Genomic DNA, 20,000 nt, shown 5'->3' with positions numbered 1-20,000 from the left:
ATAATGCTTCATCCACACAAAGCACATTGCTATCGCCACGAGTGACTTCTGTTTTCAGCTTGTTTTCTGTGAACGATGTGGCGAGGAGGTAACGTTAAGGTGGAGTTAGCAAGCTAACACCGGCTAGCTCGCCGTGCTTTCATGCTGCTTCGCTTTTTGGAATGCGCTGAACAGCGGGCTGGGTCTAACGTTAGCGGCCCGCCGACCCGCTGCCCGGGATTGTGGGGTAAAATATGTATTTGTTTCAATTCTGTAACATTGACAAAATGAGTGGCATTTTGATTTGTTTGAGTTTTAACTTGTCCAGTGGGGCAAGTAAATTTCTCTTCCACTTGTCCTACAAAAAATCCACTTGTCCCGGACAAGCGGACAAGCCTTAATGTCGAGCCCTGTATACTTAAATAGTATTTCATTAGTCCCTTCCATTGCTGTAGTGATGGGGCCTCTGTATCCTCCCAATACTTTAAAACTTTTTTATACCAAGGAGGAGAAAAGGACCATCCATCCAATGGGGTATTTAAGATTGTATGTATTTTGGAAGATACTGTGAAATCAATTTTGATTTTACAAGTTTTGGTCATCCATTTTTGGATCTCTAACCAACCCTTACAAACCTTCTCACATTCCCAGAAAGCATGTATTATTGTCTCCTTATCACAAACAGGCGAGATATATGTATCACATTTTTATTATTTTATATATTTAGTGTAGTATATCCTTGTCATGAGCTTGTATTGTTTACCACTATTGAGTAATTCCACTGTCTTATCGCTGGAGTCCAGTCGCTTAGCAAATGATGCCATGAGTGTATTTCCTGCTGTTTGCATTTCCAAAAGTTTGTCAAGCTTATGCTCCAGATCATCAAATCTGGCCATGTTTACTACCTTCGTCTCTGGCTTGTTGCGTGATCTAGTCTTCATATATACCCAAAAATAACTCATTTCTTACTTACATGTAGAGCTCTAGGCTCTCTGGTCTCTCACGCAGCCCGCGCATGCCCACGCAAACTTCATCTTGACATATTTGGTGTCTTTAGAAACTGATTTCTTCTGGGAGTTATAATAAATGTCTGTGGGTTTAACAGAGGTTGAAATAGATATCCACATAATGTGTGTCATGATTCATCAAATGAATGTGTTGACTCTGTCATCAGATACATATAGTAAAAAATCTTGATAATGAAGTGTAAATCAATCCCCACAGGAAACCAAATAAGATGTCAATTATAATTTTTAAATAAATCAATACATGAAATAAGATGAGTGATTAGTTTACTCTGACAGGAGAGATGATCAGAGGGGCAGAGTTTTTTCCACCATCATTATTACCAGTATAGAAGAATGGGAAGAGTTTCTCAGTGAAGGAGCAGCCAGTAAAGGAGTAGATAAGAGCTGCAGCATCTACGTCATAAAAGGAGACCAGACCCTCCTCATAATCCACAAACACCCCCACCTTCTGAGGAGGAGACTTCAGAGAGAGACGGACACGAGGGTCAGCTAGAGCTTCGTACTCATTTCCATTTATCATCCATATAGTCCAGAAACCATTCTCAGGGCTCAGTGTGATGTTTCCCTTCCTGTTGACAGACTCTCTGGCCACTCCTAAATCCCATTCAGTCTTTCCTTTAACTTGAACCTCAAAGTAAAATCTGCCTGAAGAGAAACTCGGTTTTCCTAAAACACAAGCACAATAAGAAAATCTCTCTGGGTTGTTTGGGAGATTCTTCCTCACATCACCATCATACACTTGTTTCCCATCATCAGACAAGATGAGATAGGGATATGCTGTATCAGGATCAAGAGTCACATCCACTGCATACTGCTGGATCCTCTTCAGCTCAGACTCAAGCAGCTTCTTCATCTCTTTACTGAGTTTCTCCTCCAGCTGAACCACAGCTTTCACCACAGTCCCCTCATATGATGATGGACGGAGGCTGACCTCTGTCCAGTTCTTGGTGGGTGGAGGTTGTTGGATGTTTAGGGACTGGACACTCTGGAGAAGATGGAGGTGGTCTTCAGAGCGTGAGAGCTGCTCCACCTCAGTGCTTCTCTTCATCAGCTCAGAGATTTCCTGTTCCAGCTCTTTGATGAAAGCTTCGGCCTGTTTTTCTGTTGTTTTCTGCTTCTCTTTGATGGTGTTGATGAGCTCATTCAGGCCTCTCTCAACAGACTCCTTCAGAGAAGTGAAGACCTGAACACCTTCTGCTATCTCTCTGTCTGCATCTTCCTCACTGAGGTCGACTGAGTGTTTGATCTCCTGAATCTTCAGTCGTCTCTTCTGGATCATCTGCTGGATTTCAGCCTCCAGCTCTGCCTTCTTTCCTTCATATCCTTCTTTCAGAGGAACAACATCATGCATCTTGTGGTCTGAAACATGGCAGAGCATGCAGACACATGTCTGGTCGGTCTTACAGAACAGCTCCAGAGGTTTATCGTGCTTCGTACACATCCTGCCTTCCAGGTTCTCCACAGGGTCGATCAGCTGATGTCTTTTCAGACCTGACATGGTCAGATGAGGCTCCAGGTGAGTCTCACAGTAGGAGGCCAGACACACCAGGCAGGACTTCAGGGCCTTCAGTTTGGTTCCAGTGCAGACGTCACAGGGAACTTCTCCTGGTTTGGACACTTGTTGCTCTGAGCTGCTGCTGCTGGCTTTCTGTTGAGCTGACTGTCTGAACTGATCAACCATCTCAGAGATGAAAGTGTTGACGTGCAGCTCAGGTTTTGTGTTGAAAACCTTTTTACACATCGGACACAGATACTGGTCATTAGTATTCCAGTGTTCATTGATGCAGTTTTTGCAGAAGTTGTGTCCACATGATGTGGTGACAGGATCAGTGAACACATCCAGACAGATAGGGCACAGAAACTGATCTTCAGATGGCAGATAGTTTGCAGCAGCCATATCTACACACAGTGTGAACGAAAAGAAAAACATTAAATCCAAAATGCAGTTTTAAAGGTCCAATGACATGACAATTTCACTTTTTGAGGTTTTTTAACACTAATATGAGTTCCCCCAGCCTGCCTATGGTCCCCCAGTGGCTTATTTTTTATTTATTTAACCTTTATTTAACCAGGAAGAAACTCATTGAGATTAAAAATCTCTTTTTCAAGAGTGTCCTGGCCAAGGCAGGCAGCAGTACAACCACACATACAGTACATGCAAATACAAAATACACAAAAACACTAAGAACACAAAACAACTGAAACAGCAAATCCCTCAAAGTCAACCACAATCTTAACCAAATCAGGTAAAACATCTACAGCCAGATGTGACTGCCTCCAAGTCAAACAACATCTTCTTAAAAACGACCAATGAGACTAGTTCGGTAAGTTTCATGGATTTCTGTAACTTGTTCCATGTAGAGGGAGCAGCAAAGTTAAAGGCCTTTTTCCCCAGCTCAGTTCTAACCTTTGGAACAGACAGAATGAAAAGATCCTGGGAACGAAGATTGTAGGTCCCGGTACTGTTTACATTGATATAGGTCAGAAGGTAGGATGGAAGGAGACCTAAAATAGCTTTGTATATGAGAGTATGCCAGTGTTGAAGTCTCCGTGTTGGTAAAGGAGGCCATCCAACACGTTCGTATAGTTCACAGTGGTGAGTGAGGGCTTTCATACCAGTGATGAACCTCAGAGCTCCATGGTATACAGTGTCTAGTGCATGTAGACCTTTAAACGAAGCATGCATATATAAAACATCACCATAATCAAGTACAGACATGAAAGTGTCAGCGACCAGCCTCTTTCTAGATTCGAACGAGAGGCAAGATTTAATTCTAAAATAAAACCCTAGTTTGAGTTTTAATCTTAGGCTAGAAATGGTGATAGGTGTAAACCGAGCCCTGGGTATCCTGCTCTGCCTTTGAGAAAATAAAAGCTCCGATGGACCAATCAGGAATCTTGCTCCTTAGGCCGTCATAATGGGAAAGGTTACCTCCCCTTTCTCTGCTTTGCCCACCCAGAGAACAGTCATGGCTTGCAAACAAGTTTGGTCAAGGCCACACCCCCACCCTCCACCTTGCTCCCCCTTGCTCCTCTTCAATAGCATTTAAAGCTACAGACACAGAAATGGCACATCCTAAGGAAAGCTCATTGTGGGACTGGCTCTAGTGGCTGTAATTCTGCACCAAGGCTGATTTTCAGGAAAGAGACTTCAGATACAGTATTAGGGGACCACTAAGGTCTATATAAAAGAGACTTCAGATACAGTATTAGGGGACCACTAAGGTCTATATAAAAGAGACTTCAGATACAGTATTAGGGGACCACTAAGGTCTATATAAAAGAGACTTCAGATACAGTATTAGGGGAACACTAAGGTCTATATAAAAGATACTTCAGATACAGTATTAGGGGACCACTAAGGTCTATATAAAAGAGACTTCAGATACAGTATTAGGGGACCACTAAGGCCTATATAAAAGAGACTTCAGATACAGTATTAGGGGACCACTAAGGTCTATATAAAAGAGACTTCAGATACAGTATTAGGGAACCACTAAGGTCTATATAAAAGAGACTTCAGATACAGTATTAGGGGACCACTAAGGCCTATATAAAAACATCCAAAAAGCAGCATGCATTTGGAGATTGACTCTGTTTGACCTGCAAGATGGCGGCGAGCAAAAAAAAACCAACTACTAAAGTGTGTTGTTGAAAACCTTTCTTTTTAGTAGACTTTGTGTCCACAAACAATGTTCACAATGCTGAGTTCATGTGTAGAGCTCCTGGTGATACTTGGAGCAAAGTAAAAATAGTGATTTTGATGCGATCATAGTAGTGCCTCTACCACTCCCATTCAAAAGGCCATTTGACCGAAAACGAGAATACAGTCAATCTTAAAAGTGGTGTTTCCGTCCTAAATATGCTTTTAAACAAAAGTTTGACTAGTACATTCACAAAAAGACCATAGGTTGCATTTTGGCGAGAGTTACGCTTTAACTGTTTTCCAACTGTCTCCATCATTCTTAAATCAGAACACAACAAATGTTGAGGATGACTAATTTTTCACTTCTGCCACCTAAAAAGAGGCAAAACATTTTTTATGTTACTATTTTTTAATTAGGGTACATAAGGAGGGTTAAGAAATTGGTATGAATAACATCACATGATAGAAACCTACTTTTGTTACACTACGCTGGAATAGAGTTCACACAACGAATGGTGATATTTCCCCAGTAAAGTGCTCCATTGGTTTGCAGGTTTTAAAACCCTAAAAGATTTGAGGCATTTGAGAAAACATTCGGGTGGGCTGGACCCCCAGAAGCCAGACCCTCACTCTGCCCCTGTGTCCAAGTTTTATTATAGAACAGCACTGCTAACAAAGTTCTGCTTACTTGAACACATTACATTTCCTCCAGCTGCTTCACAATAAAACCCTCCCACTGGTTCTCTGTTTAAAAGCTTTTATTGTGAAACAGCCAGAGGAAATAGAGGAAGCTGTAAACGGACAGAAAACCACAGACAGAAGTTCCTAAAGTCCTGAGAACTGACACAGAGAGAGTATTTAAAGCTGTTAGCTACTGTATAGTGGGCCTGTGGACAAACAGCCATAGTTATATTGTTACCAATTTCACAAGAAATGAAAAGAGAGGAACTTCCTGTCTGAGTAGAGCTGAAGTTTAGTGTTAATCCTGGTTGTAGAAAGTGTAAATGTGATCAGCTGTACTCACCGGTGTTTGTCAGAGACTCTGCTGTGTTGTTGAGAAAGACCTGATGAAGTCAGTTTGAGTTTTCTTTCAGAGAGAAACAGAGACTTGTCTCGACTGCAGCGTGGCTGACACTCTGACTAACTTCACTTTCATTTCTGGAGTGTGACGCTGAAGCTCTCCTCTTTCCAGTGTTGCTCCTCCTCTCACTGCACCTCTTGTGTTAGGTTAGGTTTCCTCAGATTTACACGGTTATTGTGAAATACCAGGATGTTGTCTGGTTCATATGGAGCAAAGGTCATGCAATAACTAACAGGTTATTGTGTTTGTTGGAACTTTAAGGTTCATCAGCTTGACTTTAACCAGAAGAGTTTAGTTTAGTTTATTGGACAAAAAAGGGAGAGCCGTCACACAAATATGCAACATATCAATGAGAACACAATAAAGTCCAATACTTGTTTTTATTGTGCTTCTTTATTCCAAAAAAATGTCTTTTATCCATATCACCATATTCTATCGCTTCTCTTTTTTTATGATTATTTTTTTGGGGGCTTTTTTCCCTTTATTTCAGAGTGACCGTGGATAGACAGGAAAGGTGGGAGAGAGATGGGCTATGACACACAGCAAAGGGCCACATGTTGGATTAAAACCCAGGCCGCTGCAAAGGACTTGGGGTGCATGCTCTTACCCATATTCTATCGCAGGGGTGGCGAACCTGTGGCTCTTGAGCTGTATGCGGGCGGCTCTTTGCCTGCTCCTTTGAGGCTCTTACTGTGTACTGTGTTATTGGTGGATTTTAATTTTTTACTTTTTGAAACATTTCAGATAAGTAAAAAAACAACAACATTTGAATGCATCTGCCAATACATTTGCCAATTATTTTAAAATAAAAAATGTGTTTTTTATGGACAGATTCTGCAACCTGAGGAAAAACAGCTTCCTCATTAACCCTTTCACTGCTGAATCAGATTGTGTTAAAGCCCCTCTAGTGACAAATGAGTGAAAGAGTCGCTTCGAGTGGCCACAACTGAGTACAACCAGCCCTAAAAAGGATTGTGGATAACAAAGACTGTCAGGTTTCCCACTGAGTCAATCTAAGAAAGAAAAAAAAAAAACTATGAAAACTGCTATGTATTATGACCTGGAAGTCACTGTTGCTGTTGTAATGTGGACCTGCATGTGTTGTGTGGCTTTTTGCTATGGTGCGTGTTTTTTTGTGGCTCTTTATGCTAAAGTGGTTGGCCACCCCTGTTCTATCGCTTCTGATTGGAAAACAAAAAACAATGGCTCAGGCTGTAAGATTTGTGCGTTTCCTAAGATGGCGGGGAAATGACCCGCCCTCTTCTGCCTCTGATTGGCTAGTACTAGTTGCCTTTGTTGGTTGCATTGGTTAGGTTTAGACCTGAGGAATAAGATTGGTTAGGGTATTGTAAGAAAGTCAGAGTAAGACAATCCAAGGCATAGTAAGGCAGAGTAGGGCGGGACATGTTTTTGCCATCCTATGAAACACAAATAAGGCGTACCGTATACATACTGGGGACTATATTCTCAGAAGGCGAAGCACTGCTACTCTCTGCTACTTGGGCGGAGTGATCTTACTCCAATTCTGAGGCAAACTCTCTGCTCGTCACCACGGGGCTCCTCGTGTGCAAATCAATCCACCCAAGTAGCAGAAGTAGCAGTGCTTCGCCTTCTGAGAATATAGTCCCCAGTATGTATACGGTTAGAAGATGGCTGTGTGTCATGTGACCTTGTTATTCTTACACACCGTGACTATACAAATCACAACATGGAAATAGGAACATGTTGGCGTAGCCGGTTACCTCCAGGATCTGTGCTAAACTAGACTAGATGGAGCCGGTTACTTCCAGGATCTGTGCGAAGCTAGGCTAGATGGAGCCGGTTACCTCCAGGATCTGTGCTAAGCTAGGCTAGATGGAGCCGGTTACCTCCAGGATCTGTGCTAAGCTAGACTAGATGGAGCCGGTTACCTCCAGGATCTGTGCTAAGCTAGACTAGATGGAGCCGGTTACCTCCATGATCTGTGCTAAGCTAGGCTAGATGGAGCCGGTTACCTCCAGGACCTGTGCTAAGCTAGGCTAGATGGAGCCGGTTACCTCCAGGATCTGTGCTAAGCTAGGCTAGATGGAGCCGGTTACCTCCAGGACCTGTGCTAAGCTAGGCTAGATGGAGCCGGTTACCTCCATGATCTGTTCTAAGCTAGGCTAGATGGAGCCGGTTACCTCCAAGACCTGTGCTAAGCTAGGCTAGATGGAGCCGGTTACCTCCAGGATCTGTGCTAAGCTAGGCTAGATGGAGCCGGTTACCTCCAGGATCTGGGCTAAGCTAGACTAGATGGAGCCGGTTACCTCCAGGATCTGTGCTAAGCTAGACTAGATGGAGCCGGTTACCTCCATGATCTGTGCTAAGCTAGGCTAGATGGAGCCAGTTACCTCCAGGATCTGTGCTAAGCTAGACTAGATGGAGCCGGTTACCTCCAGGACCTGTGCTAAGCTAGACTAGATGGAGCCGGTTACCTCCAGGACCTGTGCTAAGCTAGGCTAGATGGAGCCGGTTACCTCCAGGATCTGTGCTAAGCTAGGCTAGATGGAGCCGGTTACCTCCAGGACCTGTGCTAAGCTAGGCTAGATGGAGCCGGTTACCTCCAGGATCTGTGTTAAGCTAGACTAGATGGAGCCGGTTACCTCCAGGACCTGTGCTAAGCTAGACTAGATGGAGCCGGTTACCTCCAGGACCTGTGCTAAACTAGATTAGATGGAGCCGGTTACCTCCAGGACCTGTGCTAAACTAGATTAGATGGAATAAGACAAAGTCCCAATAAGTCAGCGTGTTCCTTTTAAGATGGCCAGTGTTTCCAGCAGCAGCTGGGATGATAATGAGATAATGAAAACAGTTTTTCTTCCGTTTTTTTCATGTAGGCAGACTGTGCACAGCCAACGGAAGAGGAGGACAACCGAAGACCCGTCCCTCCGCCTGTAACCAAGAGGAGAGTTTTACCGGCGTGGATGATGACGGCGGTGGCACATACACAGAGTCCCTCCTCCTCTTCCTCCAGTCCCAAAGGTATTTCATCTTTCATGGATTTATTGCTTTTTTCATCTGACAAACTTAAACCTGAACTACTCAGACCTGTGATCGTCTCTTTACATCTTAATACATTTATTGGGTCATCATTTCCCATTTTTTTTTAATTCCGCGTCTTAAAATGTCCATTAAGTTTTTAGAAGGCATTAACCCTTGTGTTGTCGCCCCCGTCAACCATGATGCAACTTTTTTTTTGTTTTTGCTTTTGGGTTGTCTTTTTCGACACTTTTTTCGAAATTTCTGTCAATATTTTTCTGCGCTTTTTTGAACTTTTCTTATTTTTTTGTCATTTTCCGGACTTTTTTGAAGATTATCCTGACGTTTTTGTCACTTTTTTCTTTTCTTTTTTTGTTGTTTTCATTTTTTTCCTATGTTTTTTCAACATTCTATTATAAATTTTTCTTTACACGCTATAAAATTAAATAAAACACCTAAATTCAATGAAAGTAGCGAACTGATCATTTATTTTACCATCCACATTGTTTTAAAATTTGGTTGAAAGAAAACCCAAATTTCTGATATAGAAACGTTTTGAAAATGGGTCAAATTTGACCTGAGAACAACAGGAGCTTTAAATTAAATGTGTGTAAGAATATCAGTATATGTGTATCTTTTTTTGTTTTGTTCAGTCTTTTGTTTTTATATTTATTCCGTAGCTCGACTGATGACATATATTTTTGAGGCAAGTCATGTTTATTTGTTTTTATCTGTATAGCACAATTCATACACAAGGCAACTCAATACGCTTTACCGAGGCATAGAAACACATTGTAAATATAAACAATACAAGTACATTCAAGAGAGGAATAGTAACAATTTGGAAACATTATAATAATAAGAAATCATTAAATTAACAGTCAGAGTACATTTAGTCTATATATCCCTATCCCTCTGACTAAAACTACTTCTGAAGGTCCACATGTTCCACCAGAACCGGTTCCTTCCTGAGACCATTTAGCAGAGGCACTGTGGCTCCGTCTGGAGCTTAGCCCCGCCCCCACAACGACTGTGATTGGTTTAAAGAAATGCCAATAAACACAGAGCAGGTTGTTCTCCCATCCAGGAATGCTGTGTGGACTATAGCCAGACCTTCCATCGCAGCGCTGTGGAGGAAGGTCTGAGAGGTTGCACAGTTTACTTTAATTTGTATGGTATTTAATCCTCCTGTTGTCCTCGGGGCTCAAATTTGACCCATTTTCTTAAAGTTTCTATGTCAGAAATTTGGGTTGCTTTCAACCAAATTTTCAAAAGAAATAACGTGGATGGTTCCCTTAAAACTTACAAAAGTGACAAATGTTGGGAAAAGCTTCAAAAACGTGGGGGGCAAACACAAAAAAATTCAAATTTTGACCCAGAAAAACAAAAAGTTACACGGTGAACAGAAAGACAACACAAGGGTTAAGGTTAAAACCATAGGTTGTTCATTTAAAGTGCAGTAGGTAAGCCTTATAGAACCCTATGTTCCAGTAGAACTACATGAAGCAGGTCATTTAAAATAAATAATATCTGGCTCCTCTGGCTCCACCTACAGCCTGTCTAACTGCATGTTAATCACTGCTCATGCACACACATTCATTCTCCCTTGTGGGGGGAGGGGCCTAGGAGACTGAGAAGTTGTCGATGTTAAAATTTTAAATGTTAAAAAGTCCTGGACCTTCACAACCCTACCTACGGCACTTTTAAATGTGAAAATGTCATCCAAACAGTATTGAAAACAATTTAAAAGATGTTTAAAATCAACAGCCTACCTTTTAGTTTAGTCAATGTGTTGTTAATATTGTTTTCAAATGATATTATGTTGTTTATAAAAACAAGAGTTGGTCTTCAAAAAGGTATTTCTTCCAGAGAGAGGGTGGTCCTGATATTTGGGTCCTTACGGTAGCTGCACTAATATAATCTTACAAAGGGCTTTTACACATTGTTGAACCAGGATTCAAACGGTTTTTAAAGCCCTTTGTGCCGTGGGACACGTTCACTTCTAATCCCCCAAAGTGTCTGGTGAGGGACGGAGAGTCTGTGTTCAGGTGATGTTGTCCAGTTGCTACGGCGACGTCATCGGTTGACGTTACAGAGCAGCTGGAGGCGACCGAGAGTCTGAGGCTGACTGCTGGGATTAGTTTGAACAGTTCAGCCTTTCATATCACATCGATATCAGGACACTCAGCACATAATAGAGGACGGGGGGGGTCTCTCTTTCTGTCTCTCTCTCTCTCCCTCTATCTGTCTCTCTGTTCTCTCTCTGTCTCTGTGTCTCTCGGTCTCTCTCTTGGTCTCTCTGTCTCTGTGTCTCTCTGTCTCTCTCTGTCTCTTTGTCTCTCTCTCTTTCTCTCTCCCTCGATCTGTCTCTCTGTTCTCTCTCTCTGTGTCTCTCGGTCTCTCTCTCGGTCTCTCTGTCTCTCTCTGTCTCTCGGTCTCTCTGTCTCTCTCTGTCTCTGTGTCTCTCTCTCTCTGTGTCTCTCGGTCTCTCTCTCGGTCTCTCTGTCTCTCTCTCGGTCTCTCTGTCTCTCTCTCTCTCTTTGTCTCTCTCTCTCTCTCTCTCTCTCTCCCTCTATCTGTCTCTCTGTTCTCTCTCTGTCTCTGTGTCTCTCGGTCTCTCTCTTGGTCTCTGTGTCTCTCTGTCTCTCTGTCTCTCTGTCTCTTTGTCTCTCTCTCTTTCTCTCTCCCTCGATCTGTCTCTCTGTTCTCTCTCTCTGTGTCTCTCTCTGTCTCTCGGTCTCTCTCTCGGTCTCTCTGTCTCTCTCTGTCTCTCGGTCTCTCTGTCTCTCTCTGTCTCTGTGTCTCTCTCTCTCTGTCTCTCTCTCTCTCTTTGTCTCTCTCTGTCTCTCTCTCTCTCTCTCTCTCTCTCTCTTTGTCTCTCTTTCTATCTTTAAAAATGTTTTCTCTGAATTTATTGCTTCACATTTTCCACAACTCAATTTTAAAGTTCACAAATTCAGAACCAAAACTTCACCGTTACCAAATTCAACTGCAAAATCCAGTCCTTCCCGAAAAATGTGGAGTTTTTTTGTGATTGTTGCGGGGAAAAATCCTTGACTATGCGGCACGTTTTCTTAAAAAATGCGATGGAATATACCGGATATTTAGGCACTTTTATGCGATGAAATTGCGGCAACTGCAGTTTGATGGAAATCAAGTGATCTCCCCCCAAATCATCTTTCCGATCCCGGTTCTCTGTTCCTCTTTTAAAACGAATGCGCTGTCGATATCTTCTCTAACAGACGCCACGGAGGAATCTACACATCTCATTTTCTCCAGCGGCAGCCACCTTTTGTTGTAAACAAATTCAAACCCAAGCGCTCTTTGGTGAAGTGGTTGATTTACGTTACTGTTGATCATCTGTCCATCATCGTATAAAGCCCACCCCACTGACAATTTGATTGGTCCAAACACCTCTAGGGTTGGGCGATATGGAGAAAATCAGATATCACGATATTCTTGACCAAATACCTCGATATCGATATTGCGGCGATATTCTAGGTTTTCTAACAAAATATCTTCACACTTAGATTTTAGATAAATAATCGCCAGTAATGTGGACATAATGTCTAAGTGGGGAAAAGGCAAATAATAGAACAGCTACAACAGTCTGGTTAGTTCAGAACAGTACATCACTTTACTGTAATGCAGCCTTTAAAACCAGGAAAAGACACCTGTGTCATATCACGATATCCAAAATCTAAGACGATATCTAGTCTCAGATCACGATATCGATATATTGCCCGGCCCTAGTTCGAGCATAGTTGCTCCACAACGGATCAGGTCCACACCGAAACTTTCCGACCTCAGATGTTGTGGGCAGGGCTAAGTTGGGCTGGCATCCAGGCTAGATGTTTCCGGTTTCCTGTGCGGGGGACTCTCACTGCACCTCAAAACCACTCTTGACAAGTCTGATCTCCGCCGTCTCTGCTGCTGCTGTAATATTTCCTCCGAAGCAAAGCAGACGTCTCTGCTCTGCTACTGACGGGCCTCCAGTTTCCTAAATGAAAAAAGAGGAACTCGTGATGCTCTCAGTGTGGACTCGACTCTCAGGAGAAAGGAGGCAGAAGTGTGCTCACAGTTGCAGCGAGAGTTGGACTAGTTTGCAGTGGTGGAAAGTACAGTAATTAAGTACTTTTTCTCTCATGTACTATACTGTCATCCTTTTTTTTTTTTGCTGCTTTTTATATTGAATTCAACGTTCAATTTGTTCAATAAAAGAAAGTTGGAAATGATTTCCTCTCATTTGTTTCAAACTCAACAACCAGTTTTTTTGTGTTTTAGCAGAAAACTGAAAGCTGCAGAACTGAGAACACTAATATCTGTTTACTTAGTAGGTGATATCGTTATTGCGATGTGCATATTGTCCTTGTATCATGTCATGTAGCCCTTTCAGCAGTTCATTTTATAGATTTATTTTGTTTTATTGCTGGCCTCTAGTGGCTGTAAAATCCTCTGGAGTGACTTTAGTTTCTGTGTTTTAGTTCCACCAGCTGCTAAGCGAAGTAAAGCGCCGCCCGCCAGCGGTAAAGGAGCAGCAGCCAAACAGGCCACGCCCCCCAAAACCTCCTCACTGCAGGGGGCGGGGCTTAGCGAGGAGGAGGAGGAGGAGGAGGAGAGGCCAAAGAAGAGGCGGAGGAAGAGGAGCGATGAGGAACAGACGGCATCTCAGTCAAAAACAGTTGAGTACAGTCGGTGGCTGATATCACAAACACACACACACACACACACACACACACACACACACACACACACACACACGTTTTAACTGCTTTTCTGTTTATTTGTTTCCCACAAATTAATAATTTTTGCCCCAAATAAAGTCTCCTGTCAGTCTCACCTTTTGAGTTGTAATTTGGAGTAATGTGAGGGTGCATTCAGACGAAAAAAAATCTAATCTCATTGTGTTAATATTTTGGGAAAGCACCAATAGTTAATGCTACATTATCGACATCAAGGTATTTGGTCTAAAATATGGTGATATTTGATGTTCTCCATATCGCGCAGCTCTGGCCCCAGTCAACTTTTTCTTGTCAAAAAAAGACTCATTAGGGTCTTACACCCGACGCAAGTTTCTTTGCCAGTTTAAGACCGACCCAGTTGTCAGTTTCCCGCCGTTGTTTGAATAGCAAATGCACCTGCCCCCATTTTTGCGCCCATGGGTGTAATGGTCTTACAGGGAGGTGTAATGGACCATCCGCCAGATGGATCGCTTCGCATTTGCTCGGCATATCCATCTGGGAACTTTCCGTTGGAGAACTTTTGGGAAGGGGCGAAAATCCTGGTTAGCTGATTGGATAAACCATCTGTCTATCACCTATATGTTGGTGATAAACGGGCCAAATCAACCAATCAGATCCACGAAGCGTATGAAAATACAACCACAAGCCCCTGCTGCTGCAGGCAAAGCATAGCTCGTTAGCTCAGCATGCAAGCAACATGTCGGTAAAGGAGATTTGCCGTTTGTGTAACGAGAATTTAGGAATAAAAGGCACCATTTCAGGTTCCCGGTCCGCTGTCTGAAAATCCTGGTTAGCTGATTGGATAAACCATCTGTCTATCACTACCTAACCTGCCTCAAAACCAACGCTGATTGGTCGGTCGTTGGGCTAACGGCTCCAAATTTTCTCTACCTCAAGATGCCAGACTGATCTGGGAGGAGAACTGGAGCTCGCCAGATCAGGACAGTGATGGCACCATTGACCAACAAAAACCTGGTCTAAAGTCAATAACGCAGCATTTCATTGTTATTTTAACAGAGCATTAGTAAAAGGCTCCTAGGCTCGTGCACAGCGCGCGCACACTATGCTTGTTACACACACAGGGACACACACTATGCTTGTTACACACACAGGGACACACACTATGCTTGTTACACACACAGGGACGCACAGCAGCACACACACATGCAGAAGATTACAAATAAAAATATTAGGGTGCATATATTGGTTGATTGTACGCCCAAAACACACCTCTGATTAATGAAGACACTAAGTACAACCCTTTAGGACCAGGCACCCGGCACACAGACCCTTTTTTTACCGTCGTCAAAACTAGCAAAAACACACCTGTGCCATGCGCTACACAACTTGCGCTCAGATCGTTTTAATAGGGCCCTGAGTGTGAACGCAGCCTTATGTAACCCGTTGTGTGCCCGTTACTGTCGTCTGCCCTCAGGATCTTCCTCCCCAGCAGCCCTCGGTTCGTCTTCCGAGCGAATCCAAGCGGTCGGAGATGAGCGACGAGTCCGACGGCTTCCCCATGGAGACGGACGAGGCCGAGGGAGGCGGAGAGACCTCCACAGCTGACGGAAACGCCGCGAAAAACTGCCGCCGGCAGACGAAACGAGCCGAGTCCGTGGCGGCGAACAGCGGACCGCGACTCAGAACGGCGTGTCCGTACGGGAAGAGCTGCTACAGGTAGGGCTGGGTAGCCTTCAGAAAACATTCCATAGTAATGCAATGCACAGTACAGACACACCTTCTCATTCAATGCGTTTCCTTTTTATTTTCGTGACTATTTCCATTGTAGATTCTCACTGAAGGCATCAAAACTATGAATGAACACATATGGAATTATGTACTTAACAAAAAAGTGTGAAATAACTGAAAACATGTCTTATATTTTAGATTCTTCAAAGTAGCCACCCTTTGCTTTTTTTGATAACTCTGCAAACCCTTGGTGTTCTCTCAATGAGCTTCATGAGGTAGTCACCTGAAATGGTTTTACCTTCACAGGTGTGCTTTGTCAGGGTTAATTAGTGGAATTATTTCCCTTATTAATACAAAATTAAAGGAAGGCTACTTTGAGGAATGTTTTCAGTTATTTCACACTTTTTTGTTAAGTACATAATTCCATATGTGTTCATTCATAGTTTTGATGCCTTCAGTGAGAATCTACAATGTAAATAGTCATGAAAATAAAAAGGAAACGCATTGAATGAGAAGGTGTGTCCAAACTTTTGGCCTGTACTGTACATGTACATTACATGTAATTTAGCTGATGCTAAGACTTCCAATTAAGTCAAGTCAAGTGGGTTTACTTGTCATTTCCACCATATACACTGTATATAGTGAGACGAAACAACGTTTCACCATGGATCAAGTGGTGTTACACATTTAAAAATATAAAAAAACGACATTTGAGACACGCAGCATTTAGTGCACACACATTATACATCGGGGAAGACCCAGGACTAGGTGGAGGGATTATATCTCCAACCTGGCCTGGGAATGCCTCGGGATCCCCCAGTCGGAGCTGGTTGATGTTGCTCGGGAGAGGGAAGTTTGGGGTCCCCTGCTGGAGCTGCTCCCCCCCGCGACCCGACACCGGATAATCAGACGAAGATGGATGGACATTATAGATTATACATAAAGTGCAATTACTAGTCTACTTAAATTCGAGCATTTAAGACAAGAAAAGGGACAGGACAGACAACAGAAGACAGGGCATAAGTAGACTTGGAACCGAGCACTGATTGTTAGAAGTTAGGTTCACCGTGAGGTGGAGGTAGAATATATAGACTTTAGCAGCAGAGTGCTTTCAACCCTGAAGGTGCAAACTCGTAGTAAGTGCAAGTACATTAGCTTTAAATAAGCCAAACTACAAAGAGCCATATGGAAGTGCAGCTTTAAGAATAGATATATATATATATATATATTTTTAGTATTATTATCTGAGGTGCATTTGGAAGAGATGTGGTTTTAGCCTCCGGCGGAAGATGCGTCGGCTTTCAGCCGTCCTGATGTCATTAGGGAGCTCATTCCACCATTTAGGAGCCAGGATTAGTTCTCCCTCGCTGTGAGGGGAGCAGCGAGCAGGTTGGCTGATGCAGAGCGGAGTGGGCGGGCTCGGGGTGTAGGGTTTGACCATGTCCTGGATGTACGTATGTATGTAGCTGGGGCTGATCCGTTCCTGGCCCTGCATGCAAGTACTAGTGTCTTGAAGCAACTGGTAGCCAGTGAAGAGAGCAGAGGAGCGCTGTAGCGTTACATTACATTACATTACATGTCATTTAGCTGACGCTTTTATCCAAAGCGACTTACAATTGTTACATATCAGAGGTCACACGCCTGTGGAGCAACTAGGGGTTAAGTGTCTTGCTCAGGGACACATTGGTTGATGTATCACAGAGGGAATTCAACCCCCCGCCATCACCACTCTATGGCGCAGTGGATATGATAAGCGCGAGAGAGAAATCGGGGAGGTTGAAGACAAGCCGACGCTGCTGCGTTCTGAATGAGCTGCAGGGGGGCCGGACGGCACACGCAGGTGGGCCAATCAGGAGGGAGCATGCAGGCAGGCCAATCAGGAGGCAGTTGCAGTAGTCTAGACGTGAGGTGACTAGAGCCTGAACCAGAACCTGAGCCGCCTTTTGCGTTAGAAGTTGACCTATATCCTTCTGATGTTACGCAGCATGTATCTACACGATCGGGTGGCTGCAGCGAGTGTCTCACACCCAGGTTTCTAGAGGTGTGGGTGGGGACTACCACAGGTTTCTAGAGGTGTGGGTGGGGACTACCACAGGTTTCTAGAGGTGTGGGTAGGGACTACCACAGGTTTCTAGAGGTGTGGGTGGGGACTACCACAGGTTTCTAGAGGTCTGGGTGGGGGCTACCACAGGTTTCTAGAGGTGTGGGTGGGGACTACCACAGGTTTCTAGAGGTCTGGGTGGGGGCTACCACAGGTTTCTAGAGGTGTGGGTGGGGACTACCACAGGTTTCTAGAGGTCTGGGTGGGGGCTACCACAGGTTTCTAGAGGTGTGGGTGGGGACTACCGCAGGTTTCTAGAGGTGTGGGTGGGGGCTACCGCAGGTTTCTAGAGGTCTGGGTGGGGGCTACCGCAGGTTTCTAGAGATCTGGGTGGGGGCTACCACAGGCTTCTAGAGGTCTGGGTGGGGACTACCGCAGGTTTCTAGAGGTCTGAGTGGGGGCTACCGCAGGTTTCTAGAGGTCTGGGTGGGGGCTACAGCAGGTTTCTAGAGGTCTGAGTGGGGGCTACCACAGGTTTCTAGAGGTCTGGGTGGGGGCTACAGCAGGTTTCTAGAGGTCTGGGTGGGGCTACCGCAGGGTTTCTAGAGGTCTGAGTGGGGGCTACCGCAGGTTTCTAGAGGTCTGGGTGGGGGCTACAGCAGGTTTCTAGAGGTCTGGGTGGGGGCTACCACAGGTTTCTAGAGGTCTGAGTGGGGGCTACCACAGGTTTCTAGAGGTCTGGGTGGGGGCTACCACAGGTTTCTAGAGGTCTGAGTGGGGGCTACCACAGGTTTCTAGAGGTCTGGGTGGGGGCTACCGCAGGTTTCTAGAGGTCTGAGTGGGGGCTACCGCAGGTTTCTAGAGGTCTGGGTGGGGGCTACCGCAGGTTTCTAGAGGTCTGGGTGGGGGCTACCGCAGGTTTCTAGAGGTGTGGGTGGGGACTACCGCAGGTTTCTAGAGGTGTGGGTGGGGGCTACCGCAGGTTTCTAGAGGTCTGGGTGGGGGCTACCACAGGTTTCTAGAGGTCTGGGTGGGGACTACCACAGGTTTCTAGAGGTCTGAGTGGGGGATACCACAGGTTTCTAGAGGTCTGGGTGGGGGCTACAGCAGGTTTCTAGAGGTCTGAGTGGGGGCTACCACAGGTTTCTAGAGGTCTGGGTGGGGGCTACAGCAGGTTTCTAGAGGTCTGGGTGGGGGCTACCGCAGGTTTCTAGAGGTCTGAGTGGGGCTACCGCAGGGTTTCTAGAGGTCTGGGTGGGGGCTACAGCAGGTTTCTAGAGGTCTGAGTGGGGGCTACCACAGGTTTCTAGAGGTCTGGGTGGGGGCTACCACAGGTTTCTAGAGGTCTGGGTGGGGGCTACCACAGGTTTCTAGAGGTCTGGGTGGGGGCTACCACAGGTTTCTAGAGGTCTGAGTGGGGGCTACCGCAGGTTTCTAGAGGTCTGGGTGGGGGCTACAGCAGGTTTCTAGAGGTCTGAGTGGGGGCTACCGCAGGTTTCTAGAGGTCTGGGTGGGGGCTACAACAGGTTTCTAGAGGTCTGGGTGGGGGCTACCACAGGTTTCTAGAGGTCTGGGTGGGGGCTACAGCAGGTTTCTAGAGGTCTGGGTGGGGGCTACCACAGGTTTCTAGAGGTCTGGGTGGGGACTACCACAGGTTTCTAGAGGTCTGAGTGAGGGCTACCACAGGTTTCCAGAGGTCTGGGTGGGGACTACCACAGGTTTCTAGAGGTCTGGGTGGGGGCTACCACAGGTTTCTAGAGGTCTGGGTGGGGGCTACCACAGGTTTCTAGAGGTCTGGGTGGGGACTACCACAGGTTTCTAGAGGTCTGGGTGGGGACTACCACAGAGTTGTCAGTTGTTATAGTCAGGTCTTGGGTAGGAGAGCCTTCCCTTGAAGGAAAAGGAGCTCAGTCTTGTCGAGGTTGAGTTCCAGATGGTGTGTGGACATCCAAGAAGAGACACAGTTCTTGTTTTCCGTACATGTTTTCAGACCCCTGAATGGTTATTTTTTACCTCTTTTGGGGAGTGGGTTGTCTTTCATATTTTTCTGAGCGTCTAAATATTAAATCTAAATCTACGCCTATGCTATGGATGCAATTCACTCGATGATTTGCAAAAGCATTGAGTTCGGCAGCCAGCCCTAGTTACAGTTGCGTTCGCCCGTGCACAAACAGCAACAGAAGCTGAGCTTCTACACAGCACTAAATAAACACAAGGTTTAAGGGGCGAATTCATCTCAAGCCCTGCCAGAGGGCTTTCTCTTTGATGTGGCTCATTTTCCAACGAATATGACATGAAGTGCACTCGAGCTGATGAACGCGAAGCCAGGAACAGAATCGGGTCCAAAAGCTTCTCAAAAGCAGCCAGCTGCTTCCTGTCTCTCTGCTTTTCATCCTCAAGAGACGCCACATCTTCAATCTAAGATCAAAAGCTAATCGTGGACCTTGTAAAGGTTTTTTGTTCTGAGACAACCCTGGATCCCGGGGATAAGCTGCAGTGAAGAAACATGCGTTGATTTAGCTTCTTGAAGCTCCCAAACTGACGCAGACTACCGTCTCTGACTGGTGGGAAATCATCTCCGTGCACACACAGAGAGAGAGAGAGGAAACTTTAGAGCCTCCTTTACAGCTGACCGATTAATATCATCCAGCTGGAAGCGCTGAGTGAATGAAAGTCCCCCCCAAAAAACAGTAACCGACACATGAACATGAGTTTGTATTGGATTTTCCGTACACCGCAACTCTACACAGTCACATCAGTTTGTATGTGTTAAGTAGACAAAATAAAAACCAAC

At 44.9% G+C, this 20,000-nt stretch overlaps 2 protein-coding genes across 4 annotated transcripts in view; one reads left to right on the top strand and one right to left on the bottom strand.

Moving 5' to 3' along the window:
- Window positions 1–20,000, top strand: part of aplf (aprataxin and PNKP like factor) — a 50,060-nt gene that overhangs the window by 22,611 nt on the left and 7,449 nt on the right. For all 3 annotated transcript variants that reach the window (XM_028600923.1, XM_028600913.1, XM_028600930.1), the window contains 3 exons: window positions 8,593–8,737; window positions 13,219–13,415; window positions 14,912–15,153. In XM_028600923.1, the coding sequence (XP_028456724.1) occupies window positions 8,593–8,737; window positions 13,219–13,415; window positions 14,912–15,153 (584 nt within the window). The remainder of the gene's footprint in view (window positions 1–8,592; window positions 8,738–13,218; window positions 13,416–14,911; window positions 15,154–20,000) is intronic.
- On the bottom strand, window positions 945–5,818 carry LOC114570559 (E3 ubiquitin-protein ligase TRIM21). Its single transcript, XM_028600888.1, has 2 exons — window positions 5,678–5,818; window positions 945–2,906 (listed from the first exon to the last, which is right to left on the bottom strand). Exon 2 carries the CDS (start codon window positions 2,902–2,904, stop codon window positions 1,267–1,269), a length of 1,638 nt encoding a protein of 545 aa, XP_028456689.1. The 5' UTR covers window positions 2,905–2,906; window positions 5,678–5,818; the 3' UTR covers window positions 945–1,266.

This window comes from Perca flavescens, chromosome 2, assembly GCF_004354835.1.
Source record: "Perca flavescens isolate YP-PL-M2 chromosome 2, PFLA_1.0, whole genome shotgun sequence".
Lineage (NCBI taxonomy): Eukaryota > Metazoa > Chordata > Actinopteri > Perciformes > Percidae > Perca > Perca flavescens.
This window is presented reverse-complemented; position numbering and strand designations above follow the sequence as displayed.